Source organism: Protomyctophum parallelum, assembly GCF_964188405.1.
Source record: "Protomyctophum parallelum genome assembly, chromosome: 18".
NCBI classification, from domain to species: Eukaryota; Metazoa; Chordata; class Actinopteri; order Myctophiformes; family Myctophidae; genus Protomyctophum; species Protomyctophum parallelum.
Window position 1 is genome coordinate 45,564,005 of NC_139716.1, and position 13,328 is coordinate 45,577,332.

Below are 13,328 nucleotides of genomic sequence, written 5' to 3' on the forward strand. Positions count from 1 at the left end.
CTCCATCTTCTCCATAAAGAGAACTTACTTTGTGGACAAACTCCTCCATCTTCTCCATAAAGAGAACTTACTTTGTGGACAAACTCCTCCATCTTCTCCATAAAGAGAACTTACTTTGTGGACAAACTCCTCCATCTTCTCCATAAAGAGAACTTACTTTGTGGACAAACTCCTCCATCTCCTCCATAAAGAGAACTTACTTTGTGGACAAACTCCTCCATCTTCTCCATAAAGAGAACTTACTTTGTGGACAAACTCCTCCATCTTCTCCATAAAGAGAACTTACTTTGTGGACAAACTCCTCCATCTTCTCCATAAAGATAACTGACTTTGTGGACAAACTCCTCCATCTTCTCCATAAAGAGAACTTACTTTGTGGACAAACTCCTCCATCTTCTCCATGGCGTGGTGAGCCTGCAGAGGTAAGGTCAGGACCTCCTCCACGTCATCTTCATCGTCCTGGTCAGACAGCATGGCCGCGCCCTACGGACAAATAACACCATTATTATAAAACTAGAACAACTAATTAAAACCCATTAACTAACCCATTCTATGTAGACATGACATGTATCATTACCTCAGAGTGCAGGCCCTTGCCCCCCCTGTGCCCCCCCCCCGGTGCCCCCCCTGTATCCTTACCTCAGAGTGCAGGCCCTTGCCCCCCCTCTGGCCCCCCCCTGTGGCCCCCCTGTATCATTACCTCAGAGTGCAGGCCCTTGCCCCCCCTCTGGCCCCCCCCTGTGGCCCCCCTGTATCATTACCTCAGAGTGCAGGCCCTTGCCCCCCCTCTGGCCCCCCCCTGTGGCCCCCCTGTATCATTACCTCAGAGTGCAGGCCCTTGCCCCCCCTCTGGCCCCCCCCTGTGGCCCCCCTTTATCCTTACCTCAGAGTGCAGGCCCTTGCCCCCCCTCTGGCCCCCCCCCTGTGGCCCCCCTTTATCCTTACCTCAGAGTGCAGGCCCTTGCCCCCCCTCTGGCCCCCCCCTGTGGCCCCCCCTGTATCATTACCTCAGAGTGCAGGCCCTTGCCCCCCCTCTGGCCCCCCCCTGTGGCCCCCCCTGTATCCTTACCTCAGAGTGCAGGCCCTTGCCCCCCCGGTGCCCCCCCTGTATCCTTACCTCAGAGTGCAGGCCCTTGCCCCCCCCCGGTGCCCCCCCTGTATCCTTACCTCAGAGTGCAGGCCCTTGCCCCCCCGGTGCCCCCCCTGTATCATTACCTCAGAGTGCAGGCCCTTGCCCCCCCTCTGGCGCCCCCCCGTGGCCCCCTCCTCCTCCAGAAGGGGCCCCAGCTCCATCAGCTCCACGTCGGGGCCGTTACAGTCCTCAGAGATCCGGCAGTCTGCATCACAGGCGGCGGACCCGTTTCGGCCCGACATAGAGAGACCTGGAGAGACACGGACCCGTTTAGAACCCCATAGAACCCCATAGAACCCCATAGAACCCCTGACATAGAGAGACCTGGAGAGACACGGACCCGTTTAGAACCCCATAGAACCCCATAGAACCCCATAGAACCCCATAGAACCCCTGACATAGAGAGACCTGGAGAGACACGGACCCGTTTAGAACCCCATAGAACCCCATAGAACCACATAGAACCCCTGACATAGAGAGACCTGGAGAGACACGGACCCGTTTAGAACCCCATAGAACCCCATAGAACCCCTGACATAGAGAGACCTGGAGAGACACGGACCCGTTTAGAACCCCATAGAACCCCATAGAACCACATAGAACCCCATAGAACCCCATAGAACCCCTGACATAGAGACCTGGAGAGACACGGACCCGTTTAGAACCCCATAGAACCCCTTTAGAACCCCATAGAACCCCATAGAACCCCTAACATAGAGAGATCTGGAGAGACATGGAACCCCTTTTGGTGTTAGCATTATGCTATGCTTTAGCTATTGAAAAACAGCAGATCTACAAGCTCGTAGCGCGCCACCGAGTGGCGCGCTATGAGCTTGTAGGTCTGCTAAAAAAAAATTAATCGAAGAACGACTGACATAGAAACATAGCTTTTTCAGAAAAACTGTCAGGATGTAGAAGAACATTTTTAGAATCTGATCTCAGGTCAGAATGGGTTAAATGTTCAATATTGGATATGATTCAATACTTTATTACATTTATTAAATATTTACTTTATTAACACATTTAGACGTGAGAATAGATTTCTTTTTAAATGTCTCCTGAATCCTTTCTGAAAAACACCATGTTTCTGTATCAGTGGTGCTCAAACTATTTCATGTCAACCAAGGACCCGCAGAATTATCTGTAATCGGCCGCTGAAAGATATCTGAAAATATGTAGTTCCAGGGAGTTCCATAAATCGCTATAGAGCGGCGCAGTCCCTCCCCCTTTCAGAACAACGAACGGCCCAGGAAATGAATCCCAATGCATTTTTCCAATTACAAAGAAGAAAAACAACAAAAAAAGTGTTGTAACCTGCCGTTTTTTTCTACTTTCTAATTCTTTGTTTGGCCCGAAATATTGTGTGTGTTGTCATGATTTGTCACGACAAGAGTTGGCTTCGTACGACGCTTAAAAGGTCTTTAAATAAATTAAATAAGAACTGCCTATGGTCAAAATGCATTGAGATTCATTTCCTGGGCCGTTCGTTGTTCTGAAAGGGGGAGGGACTGCGCCGCTCTACAAAATACATATACAAGCAGCAAATGAAAAAATAAATAAACACTCATCTTTCAGTTTCTTAATAGCATCCTAAAACATGAACCTTGTTTAAAAAACTAAAGTTGTCCTTTAAAAACATTCGCTCTGAAAGAATATCTTTGAATATCAAAGATTTGCGCCACATTTTCATGATTAAAAAAAAAAAGTAGCAGACCTACAAGCTCGTAGTGCGGCACTCGTTGCCTCGCTATGAGCTTGTAGATCTGCTATTTTTCAATAGCTAAAGCATAACATGATGCTTGAAACACCAAAAGGCGTTCCCGTTCAGAATGACTATTTTAGGAGGTTGGTAATCAATCCCAGGTGTTGACTGTGAGACAACAGGCAATTTTTGCTGCATTTATTTATACCAATGCGACAAATAGAACAAATATTTTTTGCATATTAGGGACTTTGAGGCTACAGTATGATAATTCAATATAACATTCATATTAGGGACTTTGACGTTACAGTATGATAATTCAATATAACATTCCTGCTGTTCTAGTATTCAGACATTCAGATGTCTCACCTAGACAGTAGACACAGGCAAAGGTTTTCTAAAAAAAAGTTAAATTGTTTAGGGATAAGGGTTAAGGGAGATATAGCCCTAAATGTCATCAAATGGTGGCTCAAAATAAAATGCAGAATAAACTAGAACTGCAGACCAAGGATCACGTCCCACTGGGAGGAGACCCCTGGGCAGACCAAGGACCACGTCCCACTGGGAGGAGACCCCGGGACAGACCAAGGACCACGTCCCACTGGGAGGAGACCCCGGGACAGACCAAGGACCACGTCCCACTGGGAGGAGACCCCGGGGCAGACCAAGGACCACGTCCCACTGGGAGGAGACCCCGGGACAGACCAAGGACCACGTCCCACTGGGAGGAGACCCCGGGGCAGACCAAGGACCACGTCCCACTGGGAGGAGACCCCGGGACAGACCAAGGACCACGTCCCACTGGGAGGAGACCCCGGGGCAGACCAAGGACCACGTCCCACTGGGAGGAGACCCCGGGGCAGACCAAGGACCACGTCCCACTGGGAGGAGACCCCGGGGCAGACCAAGGACCACGTCCCACTGGAAGGAGACCCCTGGGCAGACCAAGGACCACGTCCCACTGGGAGGAGACCCCGGGGGCAGACCAAGGACCACGTCCCACTGGGAGGAGACCCCGGGGCAGACCAAGGACCACGTCCCACTGGGAGGAGACCCCGGGGCAGACCAAGGCGCAGTTGGAGGAAACACATCGACTCACTGGCCTTGGAACGTCTCGGGATCCCCCAGGAGGAAGTCACTAATGTTGCTCTGGAGAGGGGAGTCTGGATCTCTCTGGTGGAGCTGTTGCCCCCGCGACCCGACTACGGATAAGCGGTCGAAGATGGATGGATGGATGAACAAAAGAGAAGCTCTGCTCACCTGAAGACCTTCCTCACAGTACTGCCTCTGTGTTCTGCTAAAGAGAAGCTCTGCTCACCTGAAGACCTTCCTCACAGTACTGCCTCTGTGTTCTGCTAAAGAGAAGCTCTGCTCACCTGAAGACCTTCCTCACAGTACTGCCTCTGTGTTCTGCTAAAGAGAAGCTCTGCTCACCTGAAGACCTTCCTCACAGTACTGCCTCTGTGTTCTGCTAAAGAGAAACTGTGCTCACCTGAAGACCTTCCTCACAGTACTGCCTCTGTGTTCTGCTAAAGAGAAGCTCTGCTCACCTGAAGACCTTCCTCACAGTACTGCCTCTGTGTTCTGCTAAAGAGAAGCTCTGCTCACCTGAAGACCTTCCTCACAGTACTGCCTCTGTGTTCTGCTAAAGAGAAACTCTGCTCACCTGAAGACCTTCCTCACAGTACTGCCTCTGTGTTCTGCTAAAGAGAAGCTCTGCTCACCTGAAGACCTTCCTCACAGTACTGCCTCTGTGTTCTGCTAAAGAGAAACTCTGCTCACCTGAAGACCTTCCTCACAGTACTGCCTCTGTGTTCTGCTGAATCGTTGTGGTCCTTTTGGTCTGGTCTGGGGTCGGTCCACCCGTCCAGCAGCACAGCGGAGAAGCACAGGAGATCAATGGTTGGTTAGTTGGTCATAAATGATCGTTATTATACCACCACAATGTGACCAGCACTCTTAAAGAATATATATTCAAAGATTTGCACTACATTTTCCCGATTTTTCAAAAAATAGCAGATCTACGAGCTCGTAGCGGACCACCGAGTGGCGCGCTATGAGCTTGTAGATCTGCTATTTTTCAATAGAAAAATTATAACATAATGTCTAAACACCAAAAGGGGTTACCGCCCAAAATGGGTTAACCCAATAAGACCGAGGAACAATGCAGACAGGTTTTTTCCTGGAAAACCTCATGTTTCTATATCAGTGGTTCTCACAGGGTTAAACCTCATGTTTATATATCAGTGGTTCTCACAGGGTTAAACCTCATGTTTCTATATCAGTGGTTCTCACAGGGTTAAACCCTATGTTTCTATATCAGTGGTTCTCACAGGGTTAAAACCTCATGTTTCTATATCAGTGGTTCTCACAGGGTTAAACCTCATGTTTCTATGTCAGTGGCTACGTTTACATGAGCAGTTAAATACCCTTTTCATTCCGAATATAAGTTCAATCCTATTAAACGTTGTTATGTAAACACCTACAAAAACTTACGTCCGAATGAAAACGCTCGATGCGATCTAAAAACCATTCCGATGTCACTGGCCGGATTACTCCGATGTTCATTGCGATTGAAAGAAAATTGGACTCATGTATACACTAATTCGGATGTAAGTTCATTCTGGTCTTTCTGAGCATGCTCCAAGGCGCTCATATCCAAGGCGCGCCGAGGAGTTTGAACATAGAGCGCGTTATTTCGTTCCTTTTTTCAGATCCGAAATCCACAAAAAAACGTGGAGCAGCAGCAGATGACGACGATAACCCTGATCTGTGTGTATGTGTGTGTGTGTGTGTGTGTGTTCAACGGTCTCTCTCTCTCTCTCTCTCTCAAAAATAACGAGCAACCCGACCCAATAATAATCAGTGTGTTGCGTGCCCTGGCCGTGCTGTAGATAATAAAGTACAAATAGAAGCGGAGCCGCAGCGGATGGGGAAAAATGAATGAACAGCGTAGTTTCACGTGAATTAACATGTATCATGTCTTCTATCACTTCTCCATATAAACACTCATTCGGAACGACCATTTCCCATGTAAACTCGCGGCAGAAAACCTTACATCGGATGTATTTTATTCAGAAGTATTTATTCGGAATGATCACCCTTCATGTAAACGTAGCCAGTGGTTCTCACAGGGTTAAACCTCATGTTTCTATATCAGTGGTTCTCACAGGGTTAAACCCTATGTTTCTATATAAGTGGTTCTCACAGGGTTAAACCTCATGTTTCTATATCAGTGGTTCTCACAGGGTTAAACCCTATGTTTCTATATCAGTGGTTCTCACAGGGTTAAACCCTATGTTTCTATATCAGTGGTTCTCACAGGGTTAAACCCTATGTTTCTATATCAGTAGTTCTCACAGGGTTAAACCTATGTTTCTATATCAGTGGTTCTCACAGGGTTAAACCCTATGTTTCTATATCAGTGGTTCTCACAGGGTTAAAACCTCATGTTTCTATATCAGTGGTTCTCACAGGGTTAAACCTCATGTTTCTATATCAGTGGTTCTCACAGGGTTAAACCTCATGTTTCTATATCAGTGGTTCTCACAGGGTTAAACCCTATGTTTCTATATCAGTGGTTCTCACAGGGTTAAACCTCGTGTTTCTATATCAGTGGTTCTCACAGGGTTAAAACCTCATGTTTCTATATCAGTGGTTCTCACAGGGTTAAAACCTCATGTTTCTATATCAGTGGTTCTCACAGGGTTAAACCTCATGTTTCTATGTCAGTGGTTCTCACAGGGTTAAACCTCATGTTTCTATGTCAGTGGTTCTCACAGGGTTAAACCTCATGTTTCTATATCAGTGGTTCTCACAGGGTTAAACCTCATGTTTCTATATCAGTGGTTCTCACAGGGTTAAACCTCATGTTTCTATGTCAGTGGTTCTCACAGGGTTAAAACCTCATGTTTCTATATCAGTGGTTCTCACAGGGTTAAACCTCATGTTTCTATATCAGTGGTTCTCACAGGGTTAAAACCTCATGTTTCTATATCAGTGGTTCTCACAGGGTTAAAACCTCATGTTTCTATATCAGTGGTTCTCACAGGGTTAAACCTCATGTTTCTATGTCAGTGGTTCTCACAGGGTTAAACCCTATGTTTCTATATCAGTGGTTCTCACAGGGTTAAACCCTCATGTTTCTATATCAGTGGTTCTCACAGGGTTAAACCTCATGTTTCTATATCAGTGGTTCTCACAGGGTTAAACCCTATGTTTCTATATCAGTGGTTCTCACAGGGTTAAACCTATGTTTCTATATCAGTGGTTCTCACAGGGTTAAACCCTATGTTTCTATATCAGTGGTTCTCACAGGGTTAAACCCCATGTTTCTATATCAGTGGTTCTCACAGGGTTAAACCCTATGTTTCTATATCAGTGGTTCTCACAGGGTTAAACCCTATGTTTCTATATCAGTGGTTCTCACAGGGTTAAACCTCGTGTTTCTATATCAGTGGTTCTCACAGGGTTAAAACCTCATGTTTCTATATCAGTGGTTCTCACAGGGTTAAACCTCATGTTTCTATGTCAGTGGTTCTCACAGGGTTAAACCCTATGTTTCTATATCAGTGGTTCTCACAGGGTTAAAACCTCATGTTTCTATATCAGTGGTTCTCACAGGGTTAAACCTCATGTTTCTATGTCAGTGGTTCTCACAGGGTTAAACCCTATGTTTCTATATCAGTGGTTCTCACAGGGTTAAACCTCATGTTTCTATATCAGTGGTTCTCACAGGGTTAAACCTCATGTTTCTATATCAGTGGTTCTCACAGGGTTAAAACCTCATGTTTCTATATCAGTGGTTCTCACAGGGTTAAAACCTCATGTTTCTATATCAGTGGTTCTCACAGGGTTAAACCCTATGTTTCTATATCAGTGGTTCTCACAGGGTTAAACCCTATGTTTCTATATCAGTGGTTCTCACAGGGTTAAACCCTATGTTTCTATATCAGTGGTTCTCACAGGGTTAAAACCTCATGTTTCTATATCAGTGGTTCTCACAGGGTTAAACCTCATGTTTCTATATCAGTGGTTATCACAGGGTTAAAACCTCATGTTTCTATATCAGTGGTTCTCACAGGGTTAAAACCTCATGTTTCTATATCAGTGGTTCTCACAGGGTTAAAACCTCATGTTTCTATATCAGTGGTTCTCACAGGGTTAAACCCTATGTTTCTATATCAGTGGTTCTCACAGGGTTAAACCCTATGTTTCTATATCAGTGGTTCTCACAGGGTTAAACCTCATGTTTCTATATCAGTGGTTCTCACAGGGTTAAAACCTCATGTTTCTATATCAGTGGTTCTCACAGGGTTAAACCTCATGTTTCTATATCAGTGGTTCTCACAGGGTTAAACCCTATGTTTCTATATCAGTGGTTCTCACAGGGTTAAACCTCATGTTTCTATATCAGTGGTTATCACAGGGTTAAAACCTCATGTTTCTATATCAGTGGTTCTCACAGGGTTAAAACCTCATGTTTCTATATCAGTGGTGCTCAAACTATTTCACGTCAAGGACCCCAGATTGTTTTTTCTGTAATTGGCCGCCGCCCCCCCATCTCAAAATATGTTGTTCCAGACAGTGACCTTCCAGAAGCAAAAGATATGAGTTAAAAATCGTTCGCTCTGAAAGAATATATATATATTCAAAGATTTTCACCACATTTGCACGATTCTTCAAAAACAGCAGACCTACAAGCTACGAGCTTGTAGGTCTGCTGTTTTTGAAAAATCGTGCAACAGCTAAATGTTTAAAATAATTGGTTAAACGCTACGAGGCGACACTGCTGCGTCCCTCAGGGCTAGATGTGTTAAGATCATTAAAGATAAAGCTGAGTCCAGTGCACCCAAATGGCTCTGTTTGTAATAAATAAACCAAAACTGCCTCCCCCTGGCCAGCCGGGGCGCCTGATGGAGGGGAAAGGAACTGGTCTCTATACTGCCTCCCCCTGGCCAGCCGGGGCGCCTGATGGAGGGGAAAGGAACTGGTCTCTAAACTGCCTCCCCCTGGCCAGCCGGGGCGCCTGATGGAGGGGAAAGGAACTGGTCTCTATACTGCCTCCCCCTGGCCAGCCGGGGCGCCTGACGGAGGGGAAAGGAACTGGTCTCTAAACTGCCTCCCCCTGGCCAGCCGGGGCGCCTGATGGAGGGGAAAGGAACTGGTCTCTAAACTGCCTCCCCCTGGCCAGCCGGGGCGCCTGATGGAGGGGAAAGGAACTGGTTGGAATAACGTGTTCCTTCCACGCGCTACGTCCAACCAGGGAAACTCCCCCCTGTCAGGTGTAAAGGAGCAACTTGGACACTCAGGCATGAAGGAAGCATGAGTTCAAGTCCGTTGTTCTCCCCTTGTCCCCCATATATGGGGACTAGGTTGCTCTCCCCTTGTCCCCCATATATGGGGACTAGGTTGGTCTCCCCTCGTCCCCCATATATGGGGACTAGGTTGGTGTCCCCTTGTCCCCCATATATGGGGACTAGTTTGGTCTCCCCTTGTCCCCCATATATGGGGACTAGGTTGGTCTCCCCTTGTCCCCCATATATGGGGACTAGGTTGGTCTCCCCTTGTCCCCCATATATGGGGACTAGGTTGGTCTCCCCTTGTCCCCCATATATGGGGACTAGGTTGCTCTCCCCTTGTCCCCCATAAATATGGGGACTAGGTTGGTCTCCCCTTGTCCCCCATATATGGGGACTAGGTTGGTCTCCCCTTGTCCCCCATATATGGGGACTAGGTTGCTCTCCCCTTGTCCCCCATAAATATGGGGACTAGGTTGGTCTCCCCTTGTCCCCCATATATGGGGACTAGGTTGGTCTCCCCTTGTCCCCCATATATGGGGACTAGGTTGGTCTCCCCTTGTCCCCCATATATGGGGACTAGGTTGCTCTCCCCTTGTCCCCCATATATGGGGACTAGGTTGCTCTCCCCTTGTCCCCCATAAATATGGGGACTAGGTTGGTCTCCCCTTGTCCCCCATATATGGGGACTAGGTTGGTCTCCCCTTGTCCCCCATATATGGGGACTAGGTTGGTCTCCCCTTGTCCCCCATATATGGGGACTAGGTTGGTGGAGGGTGTGTAGAGCCCAGGATCACATTAGATGATTGACACAGGGGTGAAAAATGGGTTACAAGATCGTGGGATATTTTTTTTTTATAAATAAAATAAAGCAGATAATTTCACACAATCATTACAGAACAACCAGTATGGGACAATAATGTCAACTTAGCTGTTAGGGCTTTTAGTTTTGAACCACGAGGACATTTAGAATGGTTTATATACAGGTTTAATGATCGTTTTGGACCACAAGGCCATTTAGAATGGTTTATATACAGGTTTAATGATCGTTTTGGACCACAAGGCCATTTAGAATGGTTTTATATGCAGGTTTAATGATTGTTTTTAGTTCAATGTTTGTTTTAAAAAGGCCATTGACAATGAAGGGAACATTCACGTCATCTTGTCGCCCTAAACACAGACATTAAACGCCATTAACTCCTTGATGGCCAAGGCTACGTCAAGCCCATAGACTGCCATGTTAATTGACGTAGTAAATCAACAAATCCCTCCAAGCCAATGACGTTATCTGCGTAGTAGACGTACTGCCCTGTCAGTACGTCTTTTTATAACAAAATATTGCAATTGTTTGAATTTTTTTTAATTATTTTTATGTAATCTACCAAAAACCGGCCGAAACCCGCGCGATCGTGCACTATCGTGCACGCGCGCCGTCTCTATGTGATCCGCGGCAAAAAATGTGATATTTTGGGATGTTCCTGGCCGTTTTTAAGCTTAATCTGACTAAGTTATGACAAAGCTAATGATTAGTTTAGCAATCCGGACGGACAAGCTATAAGCTAGGGGTCAAATTAGCTTCCTTTGTTTACCTCGTTTGACAGGAAGTGATTTAGCCAGATTTAACACTTTTGTCAAAATCAGAATAATGGAACGTTCCTGCCATCAAGTGGAACATCTGGGTATTACTTTGAAATCGAAAGTAAAACTTGATGTATTGTATTTAGATCGCTGATCCCTCTTATTGCATTAAAATGACGAATTAAGAAATGGGGCATTGGCCAGCATTGGCCAGATTTGGCGACTTTTTGAATGGCAATCGAAAAATGTGAGATATGACCACAATGTCACGAAATGTCTCATTTTATAGCTCCAAGTCACTACTTTACAATGAAAAAATAATTATGATTATAGCTTGTTCCATCGTTTACTTATAAGCTTTTTAGTAGACCTTGGTTTCAGTGATAAGTCAAACCAAGGTGTACTAAAGTGCTTATAAGTAAACGAAGGAACATGCTAGGAACATATTTTGTTTTTCGGTGTAAACTAGAGATGTGCAGCTTTAAAATGAGATATTTCGTGACATTGTGGTCATATCGCACATTATTCTATTGTCATTCAAAAAGTCAGCCAAAGCTGGCCTAAGGCACAATAAGATGTTATTAAGGTTGGCAACTTGGCCATTAGTGGGTTAACAATAAAGACAAGTTAATGTTTGTTTTACATCACCTGATCATAGCGTGACAAGAGAACCCCTCTTTTCACGTGGGTGTGTGTTTTTAAAAACATTTTAACAACAAATCTTCTCTGCCACAAGGTATTTTCAGAAGAGGGGAGGAGGGGGGGGGGAGAGAGAGAGAGAGAGAGAGAGACAGAGACAGAGAGAGAGAGACAGAGAGAGAGAGGGCTAATGATGCACATCAAAACACACAGACAGACAGACAGACAGACAGACAGACAGACAGACAGACAGACAGACAGACAGACAGACAGACAGACAGACAGACAGACAGACAGACAGACAGACAGACAGACAGACAGACAGACAGACAGACAGACCAAAGTGCGGCCCGCGGGCCAAATGCGGCCCTGGGGTGAATTGTATACGGCTCACAGCTCCATAACTGAATTGTATTATGAAATATGAACGGCCCGCCCAACAGTATGGGACGTTTTGAGACAATAAGGTATTTAATAACCAAAGGAAGACCTTAACAGGAGCCCTCGTACAAGGTTTCTTTGACTATGCATGCACCTCTTGGTACCATAGCACCTCAAAAGGCCCTTAAAACAAGACTCCAGACCTCCCAAAACAAACTGGTCAGGCTCCTACTTGGCCTCACCCCCCGAACCCACCTCACACCTGCCCACTTTGACAGGCTGGAATGGCTTAGGGTCGACGAAAGAGCACAGCATCTTGCAATGGGTCTGGTCCACAAGATTCGATACACCACCAAGATACCCATGTACCTGTCTAAATACTTCACTAAGATACCCATGTACCTGTCTAAATACTTCACTAAGATACCCATGTACCTGTCTAAATACTTCACCAAGATACCCATGTACCTGTCTAAATACTTCACCAAGATACCCATGTACCTGTCTAGATACTTCACCAAGATACCCATGTACCTGTCTAAATACTTCACTAAGATACCCATGTACCTGTCTAAATACTTCACTAAGATACCCATGTACCTGTCTAAATACTTCACCAAGATACCCATGTACCTGTCTAGATACTTCACCAAGATACCCATGTACCTGTCTAAATACTTCACTAAGATACCCATGTACCTGTCTAAATACTTCACTAAGATACCCATGTACCTGTCTAAATACTTCACTAAGATACCCATGTACCTGTCTAAATACTTCACTAAGATACCCATGTACCTGTCTAAATACTTCACCAAGATACCCATGTACCTGTCTAAATACTTCACTAAGATACCCATGTACCTGTCTAAATACTTCACCAAGATACCCATGTACCTGTCTAAATACTTCACTAAGATACCCATGTACCTGTCTAAATACTTCACCAAGATACCCATGTACCTGTCTAAATACTTCACCAAGATACCCATGTACCTGTCTAGATACTTCACTAAGATACCCATGTACCTGTCTAGATACTTCACCAAGATACCCATGTACCTGTCTAAATACTTCACCAAGATACCCATGTACCTGTCTAGATACATCCTTAATGTTAACGAAGTCCACACCCACAACACCAGAGGGAGTGCAACGAACCATGTACAACCCAGATTCGGCACAAACAAGGGACTAAATTATTTTCGCTCCTATGCCACCAAAATGTGGAACGCCCTACCAACAGTCATTGAGACATGTGAATCCCTTGACTCCTTCAAAACCACTCTCAAAGGGCACCTACGGACGGCTGCAATTAGAAACTGGCCCCCGTAAAATCTGAATCCCCCCCCTGTCACCTTTTTTCCCCTCACTGTATATGTATCCTTTCCCTTTTTGCTTCCTTTATGATGAATTCCTGTTCTGTTCTTTAACTACATAGAAGTGTCTATTTGTACGTCTCTAAATGTTTTGATGAATTGAACATGGTGGACCCTGTTGTAAACAAGTGTAATGCTTAATTGTATTGAGTTTGTGCTTGAAGTGTACTGTAATTCTGCAAACTGTTAATCGATCAATCAATCAAAAGGCATTTCCC

The 13,328-nt window shown here is 45.6% G+C and overlaps 1 protein-coding gene across 2 annotated transcripts in view; it reads right to left on the minus strand.

Annotated features, from left to right (window-relative positions):
- adipor1a (adiponectin receptor 1a) overlaps positions 1 to 13,328 on the minus strand; it is a 36,788-nt gene that overhangs the window by 22,152 nt on the left and 1,308 nt on the right. Inside the window, exons 2-4 of one of the 2 annotated variants that reach the window (XM_083789294.1) lie at positions 4,617 to 4,682; positions 1,216 to 1,382; positions 373 to 483 (exon numbers count right to left, since the gene is read on the minus strand). In XM_083789294.1, coding sequence (XP_083645420.1) covers positions 373 to 483; positions 1,216 to 1,374 — 270 coding nt within the window. In that variant the 5' untranslated portion in view covers positions 1,375 to 1,382; positions 4,617 to 4,682. Of the gene's footprint in view, positions 1 to 372; positions 484 to 1,215; positions 1,383 to 4,094; positions 4,188 to 4,616; positions 4,683 to 13,328 lie in introns of those variants that run through there. The other variant, XM_083789295.1, reaches the window with a different exon arrangement.